The following is a 12,436-nucleotide window of genomic DNA, read 5'->3' on the forward strand; positions in this document are numbered from 1 at the left end:
CTGCTGTGATCAAGTCACACACACACACACACACACACACACACACACACACACAACACTCCAACAAAGGGGCTTCCTATGGTCTCTGGATCAAATACACAGGATAATGTTTGGCATTCTAGCCCCTTCCTTCCTTTCCAGCCTCCTTACACCTTACTCCCTAACATACACTCTTTGATTCCGTGGCAAGCATTCCTGGCTGTTGCAGAAAGATAAGTCTCCATCACTTAGCTCCAGGCATTTTCTCTGCCTGTCCCACATTGTTAAAATGCTCTCCTTCCTCATCAAAACTTAGGGGTTTGTTATTTGCTTTCTTTAGGCAATAGCTAAAATTCTATCATCCACAGAAAGTTCTTCCAAACTTTTCTTAATAATAGTGCCTTTCCTCTTCCAATTCTTTCTTATTTAGCCTATACATAGCTGGGGGATATGTGTGTGTGTGTGTGTGTGTGTGTATGAAAGCTCTTCCAGGAAAGGCAGGGACTGTCTTTTTTCTCCTTTTGTATCTTTAGCACTTATCATAGTGCCTGGAACATGGTAGGTGCTGAAGAAATTTTTATTGACAGATGGACTAAGTGTATAGAGGGGAATGAAAAGTGAGAAGACTGGAAATTTAGGAAGGGGTTAGGTAATGATGGACTTTAAATATCAAACAGAGCATTTTATATTTGATCCTGTGATCAATAGTAAATGACTGGGTTTTATTATAGACATGATGTTATTTATGATTTGGGAAATCTATTTGGAAGCTGAGTTTGGGAATGTGGCTTGAGGGTGGGAAAGAGATAAGTCAAGGACACCAATGAGAAGTCTACAGCATGATGACAGACATGAGCTAACAAAGGCCTGAACCACAGTGGTAACTGTGAGTGGAGAGGAGATGTGCATAATACATATCATGAAGGTAGAAACAATCTAACTCAGCTAGAGATTGACTACTGGGGATAAGTAGGAGATGATGGCACCAACAATGCAAGACTGGGTAACTGGAATCTATTTCCAGACCTTCTTCATTGGTCCTTGGACCTCAGGTTAAGAATTCCTCATGTGCAGAATAGGAGAGGGGTTAGAATATAATTTGTGGGCACCCCTGGTTGAAAAGGATGACCCAGATGAAGATCCACCAAAGGAAACTGAGGAGGAGTCGGGCAGGTGGGAGAAGGAGAACCAGCATAATAGAGTGGACACAGCAGGCCTTGGAGTGATGAGAGACCAGCATTTATGTCCTGTCTATATGATCCTGGACAAGTCATTTAACCCCTTAAAGCGCAAGCAATGGGGTCTAAAACTATAAAATACAGACCAGACGTCAAGAATTAGGAACATTTTTTTTAACTTTTTATTGCTCTCCACATTTTTAAAAAGTTAACATTTCATTCTCATCTTTCATCAGGTGACTTTGAATATTTAAATCATGGATCCTTTGGAGCTTGTAGTGTCTGATGTAACATCCTGGATTATTTCCACTGGGGAGGATAGGAATGTTGTGTTTCAGTGTTCTCAGCAATTCTGTGCATATGTCATTTTCTGATTATAATAAAGACCTTTCAAAAGGATTGTGGGAGTTGGGAAATTGAACAGTAGGCAGGTTAGATTTTGAAAAAGTATCTTCACTTTCCAAATAGTCACTAGTCTATTCCTGGACATCACTTGGAGATGGTCGCAGCTGTAGAGAGAGAGATTGCTTCCTAGGACTATTGGTAGAGAAAACCTCGAAATGACTGTCAAGTGATAACATTCTTTGCTTTTAGAACGTAATGGTTGTGGTATATTGAATGAGATAGTCACTAATAGAGCAGATATGCTGTAGTTAATGTGAGCCAGGCAGGGCTTTGTCCCAGAGCCCCTACACTGAGAGGGTCAAGAGAACTTTTGTATTCTCTCAGCTAGTGGAAACAGTGGATCTTAGAGCTTGGTTCACAAGAATAAAAGGCTAACTGGCCATCCAGCAGCTGGTATATTACTCCTCTCTGTCCCTTGAGAACATGACTCCATCCTTTGGAACTTCTTTCTGGGTTGGTCTTGATGTCTTATGAAACCTCAGTGGTTTCCTTAGAAGTTTCCCAGGGTCTCATTACAGTGTATTATCCTGATCAACTCAAAGTGCCTTTGCAACACTTGATGTTTCTGTCCCTGATGTAGAATTGCTCATTGTGGTTCTGACAATTTCTATGAGATACCTAGCTCAGGTAAAAGATTAATTGTCCTGGCTACCGCTCCCACTCATCCCCCACCTCATTGGCCATAAAACTCTGAACTAGTCCAAGAGAAGAATATTCTCTTTCAAGTGATCTCGGCAAAATATGGCCACACAGAGAGAAGGAAGAGAACTAGAAGGGAGGTCCAGGGTCAGGAAAATACACAGAGGAGAATGAGAGACCCAGAAGAAGAGTGTGGTCAATAATATCAAAGGTTTCAGTGAATTCAGAACATGAAGACAGAGAAAAGACAACAGAAATTTATAATTGAAGGACACTTTAATCAATTCTACCATACTGGAACAAAAGAAAGAGTGTGTGTGTGAGAGGGAGAGAGAAACAGAGAGAGAGAGATGGAGAGGTGATATAGAACACAGAATTGTAGAACAAATTACCAATAGACATTCTCAATTTTTTCAGTGAAAGATTGAGTTCAGTTTTCTGGTGAAAAGGAGGGTGATGTGAGAGGCCAAAGTACAAGAGAAATCTTAGAAAAGATGCTGACTGGAGAAAAGCAGTGAGTCAGAAAAGAATTATGTGCCTAGTATCAGTTATTTTCATAACCAAGAAGGCAACTGGTAGGAGTAATTACTTCTTGAAATTAGGTAAGGAATGCATGTCTCCAATAGGGCAAGGGAACAAGGAATTTTGACGTGGGGTCTTATTTAAGGTGGAACTAGAGCACATTTACATCAAGATTTTGAAAGGAACAACATGAGTCAGGAAATGGATTGAGGATTTGGAAAAAGTGAATGAAGAAGGTGTGAACCTCAGGAAGAAATGGCAGAGTGTTACAGGGGATAAAATGATGGACATGGAGTTTGAAAAATATGGGTCTGAATTCTGCTTGGAACACTTCAGAGCTGTGTGGCCAAAGTCAAGTCCCATGATGTCTAAGAACTTTAGGCAATTCTTTCAGGTTTAGCTGCTGATTTATAGTTGAGTTCGGACCTGCTCTGGGATTTTGCCAAAAAATCATCGATCCTTGACAGATTGATATATTGTGTTGTGTTGTAGTATGGAGGTGATTTTGGGTGGGTAGAACTTAAAAAATAGAAGATTTTACAGAACCAGAAACTTATGGCTCCATCAATGGACAATGGTGACTATCCTAGCCAAGAGCAAAGAAATCCAACATCAGTGTGGCTGGTACCAAGGGATGGCTCTCCTTTGAATATAACGTTTGAAAATGGTCCACTAAAGCATGGATGGATGGATCGACTATCTCTGCTGACCAAGTATCATAGATGTAGAGTCAGTAGGGAAATTTATGTTCATGTAGTCAAACCCATACATTGTGGAGATGAAGAATATTATGTGAGAATAAATAGTGAAGTGACTTGTAAAAGGTCACACAAGTTGTTAGCATTAGAGGCAGGAATTGCCCCTGCTCCTCTGCCCTCAATGCCAGGGATCCTTCAGAATTACCATGTTGCTTCTGATATCATAAATCCTCAATGTATGGAAGGGAAGGCACACATTTGCACATCAGAAATGAACAGCAATATAGCCTTGTTTCTTATACCCCAAATTCACAAACAAGAGCTACACAATATGAAATAAAACCATCAGTGAGGATATTTGAAAATTGCAAATTAATATGGGTTTTGGGTGGAAGATATTTTAGACATCTTCCTCCAAGTCCTAAAATTAGAATTAAAGGTGTGAATTAGAGCATGGCTTGAGACATTGGTAAGAGGGTTGCCCATGAATTTCTATAAGGCAATTCCTATTACAAAAGGACAAACAAGGGACTCTGCTAACTTGTCTTGGCTCTAGAAATTAAGAATCATTTTAATCATTATGTGGAAAATGTTTTCACTCAAGAGGAATCCTGTCAAAAACATCAGAGTACTTAAGATGAAACCAGCTGGCTAATTTACCAAGTCAATTTTGTCTACTTCCTTAATGAGGAACAAAGCACATTTGCTGACATTCTGGAGCAGTGATGAGCCCACCACCGCTATTCTTGATGAGAATTTCTTTTGGATCTCCAACGGGTTTGAGGGTGAAGTTCTGTAGAATGGTGGTAAAGAACAAAAACAACTCCATCTTGGCCAGGCCCTCTCCAAGGCAAGACCGTTTTCCTGAAAAGAAAGAAAATTTTGCTTAGAAATTTTCATGGAGGATGGCTAGGTGGAGCAGTGAGTAAAGCGCTGGCCCTGGAGTTGGGAGGACCCGAGTTCCTCCGGCCTGAGACACTTAACACCCACACAATACTAGCCGTGTAACCTTGGGCAAGTTACTTAAGCCCAATTGCCCTCCAAAAGGCAAAAAAAAAAAAAAAAGAAATTTTCACGGAATATCACAGTGTGAACCAAGGTGAAATAGGCTATTGGACAAAAAGAAGGGTGTAGAGAGGCAGAAATGGTGAGGACTATTATTGTGAGTTATATTTCAGTCATTAACGGTCACTAGGGGCAAGAAAAAAATCCCTCTTCGTACCATTCTTCCTATGGTGAGCTCTTTTGTGTTAGATCTTGCAATGGAGTTAGACTTCCACTAAAATGAGGAGACAGATGAGGAGGCCAAGAGGCTCAGTTGATCTATTGAAATGTCTAAGAAAAAGGCAGGGCATGGAAATACTAGAAAAGACAGTGGGTCACATACAACAGTGGGGTGCTGTGTCCTTCAAAGAACAAACATGAGAAGGCTCAGCCAGTGAGGGGTGGGAAGGGGAACAGGATTCTTCTACTAGAATGAAAGGTAGTGATGGGAAGGGGTTCTTTTTACCAATGGAAAAAGGCATGAAGTGGTCATTTTTCTTGAATTTCCCACTCTTATCCAGGAAGTGCTGAGGGTCAAACTGGTCAGGGTTGGAAAATTCCTTGCTGTCATTCAATACTGGGGAGAGCAGAGGGAGGATTGTTGTGCCCTAGAAGGAAGAAAGGAAAGGGAAGAGTCAGTTATCATCATGAATATCTTTTGTATGCCAGTCCCAAGAATCTTCAGTGACTCCCTATTGACTCTAATACAAAATGCACACTCCTTTGTGTATAGTACAGACTGGGATGTCAAGTCATTGAGAATCTACATGGGCTCCAGTCTAGTTTCCTGGATAATCTCCCCATTATTTTCCCTTCACACCCTACTTATGTTTGCACCCAAACTGGTCCAACCAGTGTTCCCCTTCAACAAGGCTCCCTCTCTAATCTTCAAGACTTTATAATGGCTGTGTTTCACACCCGAAGGCACTCCTTATTCACTTCACCCTTTTAGAATCCCTAGCTTTTTTCAGGGATTGGCTTGGGTACCCCCTCCTACTGGAAGCCTTGGCAAAGGCCCTGAGTTCTTTATATTCTCTCTCCCCTCAGTTCTTTGGTCTACATTTCATATCTATACCTGCTTCCTGTGTGACTCTGGGGAAGGTATGTGAATTGTCAATGATCCAGGCTATACTTAAAGCCTCAAGGAGCTTTCTGCTGAGGGAGTTTGTTCAGCAGGAAGCCTCTCTGCTAGTCACATCACAGTTCTTTGTTCTACACTTCATGTCTACACCTGCTGCCTGTGTGACTTTGGGGAAGGTATGTAAGATGTCAGTGACCCAAGCTAGGCTTAAAGTCTCAAGTTGCTTTCTCCTGGGGCAAATTCTTCAATAGGAAGTTTCTCTGTTAATTAAATCACAGCTTGGATATGAAGGAAAAAATCATATTTTGGGTGGACTTTTCTGGTTCCAAATTGCACTCCCTCCAAGAGAAGCCAAAGTCCACAGTGGTTACATACCCTTCTATTCTTCTCTTTGCTCAACAACACTTGCTCCAGTGATTTTCACAAAGTAGGTTTTTGCTGAAGCCTTTATTGTTTGAATTGAACAAAGTACTCAATGGTGTTTATTAAATGTGAAATTAATGGAATGCTCCCTTGTTTCTTTGAGGGAGAATAGTTTTCCTTAGCCATTGCTAGGACACTTCAATCTAATTCAATGTAATTCCATAAATGCTTATTTAGTAACCCCTGGAAAACAGTACTTTAGAGTCTAAAGATTTATGTTCTATCTCAGCTCCAACATTTTTCAATGACCTTGGTCAAGTCATTAGACCTGGGACTCAGTGCCTCCATCTGTGCAATGGGACAGAAAATGGTATCTAAGCAAGCCACTTCACTGTATAGTCAAAGATAATGACATAATAAAAAATATCCAATGAGCATTCACACTCTGTTATTTTCCCTGCACCTTTTTTCCTCCAGATTATTGCTGTAGTGAATGAGAAGCAAGGCAAACCAAGTATACACATTCTTCTCATTCTTCATTCAGCTACCTATATGTAGCAAAAGCCTGCCTTAAGGAAAACTTCCTATGAGATCATGACAATGGGGTTCAACTTTCTCATATCTAAAATGAAATCACTGGACCAGATGATATATAAAATCTCTTTCAACACTAGAGCCCATGGTACCATGGCCTCTGACCTTTGGGAGGACATATTGTTGGAACTGGGTGTCCCGGACCACTGCATGGGGCACATTGAGAGGTATAAGGTCAATAAATCGTTGTATTTCATGCACCACAGCATCCATATAGGGCATATCTTGTCTGTCCATTATGGAAGGAACTCGATTATGTCCAATCACACAATCAATTTCCTCATGTATTTTTCCTACAGGTAAAAAAAGAGGAATAAATATTGAGATTGCCAGTCTCCTGGGAATGCCCAACGGAGCCTATGTGAAGTTTCTGCCTGATAATATGACCTAGGATCATTCTTAGATGGAGGCAGTGTCTTTCTTCTGCTCAGTCAAGGTGGCAAAAGTTTTTGCAGCAGCGATGGGATGATTTTCTGGAGTTTAGTGGATAGGCATCAGGAAGCAATGTGTTTATATTCTTCTTTAGATGCTATCTGTAAATTCGGGCAAGACATTGTCTATTTGATCTTCATTTTCCTCATCTGAAAAATTAGGATCACAAATTATCTGTCTACTAAGGTTCCCTACAGCTTTGAATATAGTATTGTATAGTTTCTAAAATGGAAATAATAACTTCCCCTTCCTTATATGGCATCAAATGAAATTATATACATATATATCAGGTGATCTGAAAAATTTTTATATAGACATAACCCATCAAGAAAAGTAGATATCTTCATTTCAATTTGATAGTGATGGTTTGTAAAATGGAAATGGAAGTATGTTAATTTAAACCATTCACCAGCTCTATAGTCATAGAATCTCAGCATTAGGAACACCATGTTCTCACATAATGTCATCAATAGTTGAAAAGGAATCCTGTTTCTAATGGAACAAAGGATCATCTAGTCTTTGCTTGAGTACCTCCAGTAAGCAAGAACTCGTGAGCTCCAGGGCAGCTGGATATACTCTGGGAGAACTTTAAGACTGGCAAGTTCTTCCTTATATGAAGCTTTCATTTGCCAATTTCAACTTCTCTCCATAGTTCCTAGTTCTGCCTCTTTGGACCCAGCAGAACCAGCCCTGGAAGAATGCAAGCCATTTCAGGAATGGCGGGGAGTGGGGAAGGGGAAGGAGGGGAGTTCATCTGAGTCTTTGCATCCTAAGCATAGAACTGAGGGTACTGAGGGTGCACAGTTGGAGCTTTGTACTAGTTTGCTAAAATAAAATTGAAAACCCCATGACAACCCTTCACATACTTAAGTAATTATCAGGTCTTGTTCAAGTGTCCTATTCTCTTAAATACTCTACTGTGTGACCTTTTGCTGATCTGTGTAGGAGTCATGCAAATCCAAAAAGTGGGAAAGTGGGGTCAGCTCCTGAACAGGATAGAGCTGGGAAAGCGAGCCTATTCTGTAACATGGCAGTTCTTGTACCTTACCTTGGACCTCAGGATGTTTCAGAATGAGCAGCAGGCCATATCTCAGAGTGCGGCTGGTTGTCTCTGTTCCTGCACCAAATAAGTTGAACCCAGTTATTATTAGATTCTCCAAGTCAAATTCTGACTGGGAATTATCTTTTTCCTAAAAGACAGGTAGAAAATAAATGAAGTAATGAGAGACAGCAGCGAAAGCCATTAGTAAACATATGAAGTAGAAAAAGTTTGTCCTAGGATATCTACCCCACCTTCATTTACCTACTCTGAGAGACAAGAACATGTCCAATGTCCCCAGTCTTCCTCTGCCTAACCATGGACTTCTCCTTCCCAGGCAACCTTCTTCCCCTCAAACAATATGGCGTAGTGGGTAGAGCACTAGATTTGAATCAGGAAGATCTGGATTTAAATTTAGCCTCAGCTAAGAGATGTGTAGGTATCTATGGGAAAGTCACTTAATTTCTCAGGGTCCCAGTTTCTTCATACAACAGGAGAGAGTTTAGTTTGTTTCTGGTCTCTTTTTGCTATCAGTGATATGTATAGCATACAGAGGACCTGATCAAGTAATTCACTTCAAACTTTAACAACCTGGTAAGTGGTCCCTTATACTGATATTTTCACCACAAAATAAGACAGCATCTTTGTAAACCAACAATAAAAAAGAAGGAATTTCAAATTATAAGACAAGGGAATTGAGATAATTTTTTTGCAGTGTGCAATGCAGAATTTCAAATTCTGTGGGGAAAATGAACTTCGTCCAGCCAAAGTGTGATTGAACAGAAATTTTCTTTTCCAAATCTTCCCCAAGCGGTCATCCAGTCTCAGCTTGAAGACTTCCACAGAAGGGAAACTTGATACTTAAAAAAGAATTTCGTTCCAGTATTGCACAATATCCCCCTCATGTGGAAATGAAAAGTATCTCCGTAATTTCAAACCACTGCTATGAGTTCTATCTTCTGGGAGTGAGGAAACAAACGTATTCTAATGCATTTGTGTGGCAGTCATTAAAGTTAGGTCAGTGCTGAGGTCCCTTCCAACTCATGAGTTGTGTGAAATTCTATGAAACACACAAGTTCATAGGTTTTAGAGCTTCAAAGAAACTCAGAGATTACTTGGTCTAACATACACACTTTACAGAAAAGGATATTGCAACCATGAGAAGTGAAATTATTTTTTTTTCAAGGCCACAGAGGGAAAAATGGAAAAGTGTGGATGGTGGAACCATTTTACCTGTAACAAAAATGAAGTTGTCTATGAATTATTTGAAGAAAAGGCTTGGACAAGGTTTGGGTAGAAGTTCATTTTCTGCTCAAATCAATTGTCTGGGAAACTCAGGGAGAGAGAAAATGAGCAAATAATCTAGACCATGATATAAACTAATAAAAATAGACTTTATAAATAAGAATAGCTACTCAGGCATCTCTGATAAATGAGAAAATATTAAAATAAGTACCATAGGACTCTGAGAAATTAAGGAACAATACCCTAGAGGCAGCCAGTTGGCACAATGGATGGAATGCTGGACATGGGGCCAGGAAGACCTGAGATCAAATCCAGCTTCAAAACTTTCCAGCTTTATGAGCCTGCGCAAGTCATTTCATTTCTGTTGCCATCCATTTCTTCATCTCTAAAATGGGGGTAACAATAGCATCTACCTAATGGTGTTGTTTTGATGAGCAAGTGAGACAATATTGGTAAAGTGCTTTGAAATTTTTGAAGCATTTTATAAATAGTATAGCTAGGATTGCTAAAGTATTTCACAAGGAGAAAATAATTAGAAGAAATAAGAATTAAAAGTGGACTAAAATAATAAGTCTCAAAAATGAAACTGTGGATAGACAATTTGGAACATATGATGAATAACATGCCTAAAGCTGTGTAGATGCTTTAAGGTGAAACTAGCTGATTTGATAAAAGAATATAGAGAAATTTTGACAAGAAATATGGACACAAGAATATTGGAAAACATTGAATCTCTACAAAACAAAATTATCTTGATGATATGACGTGAAATAATTTTAAGGATTTCATATATCTTGGAGATGTGGAATTAATTTTAAATCCTGAATATAATTCTTCAATAATGAAAAGTGCACAAATGTTAAAAACTGAAGACAAAATATTTATTGATAGAATTCAGAAGTTATCCAACAGAATGAAGCATCAAGTTTACACATCAGAAATGTAGGGATCAAACATTATATTTTCCACCCCAAAGTATTTGGGACAATGAGAACAGAGCCCTTCGCCTATGACGGAAACTAAATTTGAATAGTTCATGATTACTACTCCTTTCTGAGAAATCAAGGAAAACACTAGAAAAAAGCAATATTAAAATAAAAGGGGATTGTGTTATAGACCAAATAACTCATTCTACAAATATGACCTTAATTACACATACAATAAGATTGACTTACAGCCATCAACATTGGGAAATTGAACAATTTTAAAATATTAATGAACTCATATCAATTCAATTGTCAATCATCAGCACATAAGACCAGTGATGAAGAATCCTAACTGCGTTCTAAGACAGAGTTGATGAAATAGTTTGCAGAATAAGACACATATTTTTGGACATGGCCAACATGGAAATCCATTTTTCTTAATTATGCTTATGTGCTAGCAAGGGTTTTATTTATTTTTTTCCTCACTGGGTGGGAAGAAATAAATATTAGATCAAAGAAGATGGGCATACAGAAAAAAGGGTGGATGTCAGGCATGTCCTAATAAAAATGTCAAAATTAATCAGGTAGATGACTTGGAAAAGTTCAAACAAGATAAGCATAAAGTAAATAAATTAAAGAGAAAATGGGAAGCAATGTAATCAATGCTTCTAAGTTTTTGTGTCAATTCAACATTATTTAAAAATAATCTTCCATTGGTTCAGGGCCACTGAAATAAAGGCAAAAATAAAGGGAGTTAAAAGGAACAAGGTGGCAATATTTCCAGGGAGAGGATTAAAGTACTCTTGGTATCAACCTGGAAGAAACTTTCTAGTGAACATTTCAATGATCCATGTTTATTGCTTTGCTGTTTAGCATTTTTATCAGTATATTAAATCCCTCAATCAACAAATAGATAAGAAATATTTCTTATAAGTCAGGTAGAGTGCTATGTAGTGGGGAAATAAAGGTAAAGGATAAAAATAAGACAGTCTCTACCTTCTAGGAGTTTACGCTCTACTAAAGAAATACAGCACATTTAAAGAGAAGTTCACATGGGATCTGTACAAAAAAAATACACAGAGAATTTTGGGTGGGACACTAACAGCAGGAAGAATAAGAAAACGCTGCTTGAAGGAGGTAGCAGCTACATGTAGAAGGGTATTAAGGCTGGTAAGCGTTGAATAAAGTGAGTGAGAGCATGCCAGGCATGGGAGTCAAACTGTATAAAGACAAAGAGGCAAAAGAAAGGATATTCTTTACAGATAACAATGAGGAGGCTGGTTTGGCTGAAACAAAGCGGGTGTGAGGGGATTAATGCATAACGAGCCTAGAAAAAGAGGCTCAAGTCAGATTGTGCAGGTCATTAAAAGTCAAACAGATGAAATTATGTTGTGTCTCAGGAACGCTGAAGCCTGTTGATCATGGGAATGACCCAGTGAGGCTTGCATGTTATGTATCTTTGCAGATTTGTGAAGACTAGATTGAGAGTCTGGATAGGAGAGAATTGTAGTCCTGGTGAGAGGAAATGTTGAATTGAACTTGGGTGTTTGTGTTGTTAATACAAAAAAAAGTTAATGATTACTGCCATGATGGAGTTTGGGATGGAGGGGAACAAGACATTTACTTTCTAACCTTCCTTCATACATCCTCCTACCCCATTAACAGGAGTTATTTAGACAAGTCAGATCCAATGGGAAAGAGGACTGACTGCCTATTAAGCTCTCCCAAAATGAATGTTCCTTTTACAGAAAGTTTAATCCATCAGGATAGACTGTGAAGAAATGAAGGAAATCAGCATTTATCAAACATCTATTATGTGCCAGGCCCTGTGCTGAGTACCTTGCAAATATTATCTCATTTTGTCTTTACAATGACCCTAGGAGGGAGATGTTATCATTATTCTCCATTTTGCAATAGAAGAAATGAGGCAAAGAAGAAATAAGAAAAATAAGACTTTAAGTGCCTTGCCCAGGGCTGCACTGTTATAAAGAGTCTGAGTTCATGGGGAGTCTAGGTGGCTCAGTGAATAGAGCAATGGCCCTGGAGTCATAAGACCTCAGACACTTAACACACACACACACACACACACACACACACACACACACACACACACACACAAAAAAACTAGCCATGTGACCTTGGGCAAGTCACTTAACTCCAATTGCCTTGCCTTCCTTCTAAAAAGAAAAAAAAAAAAGAATCTGAGTTCATATTGGAACAAAAGGCTTTCTGATTTCAGGCTCAGTACTCTATTCCTTCCACAACCTAACTTCCTCTAATCAGTCTGAGTG

The 12,436-nt window shown here is 39.0% G+C and overlaps 1 protein-coding gene across 1 annotated transcript in view; it reads right to left on the minus strand.

The window, feature by feature from the left end:
- Window positions 1-4,103: 4,103 nt before the first annotated feature.
- LOC138148538 (cytochrome P450 2C31-like) overlaps window positions 4,104-12,436 on the minus strand; it is a 76,878-nt gene continuing 68,545 nt past the window's right edge. The window contains exons 3-6 of the mRNA XM_069071242.1: window positions 7,984-8,125; window positions 6,609-6,796; window positions 4,932-5,073; window positions 4,104-4,285 (exon numbers count right to left, since the gene is read on the minus strand). Of these exons, the coding sequence (XP_068927343.1) occupies window positions 4,104-4,285; window positions 4,932-5,073; window positions 6,609-6,796; window positions 7,984-8,125 (654 nt within the window). The remainder of the gene's footprint in view (window positions 4,286-4,931; window positions 5,074-6,608; window positions 6,797-7,983; window positions 8,126-12,436) is intronic.

Source organism: Petaurus breviceps, unplaced genomic scaffold, assembly GCF_028583685.1.
Source record: "Petaurus breviceps papuanus isolate PSGF00001 unplaced genomic scaffold, PetGlider_PUasm1.0 90825, whole genome shotgun sequence".
Taxonomy (NCBI): domain Eukaryota; kingdom Metazoa; phylum Chordata; class Mammalia; order Diprotodontia; family Petauridae; genus Petaurus; species Petaurus breviceps.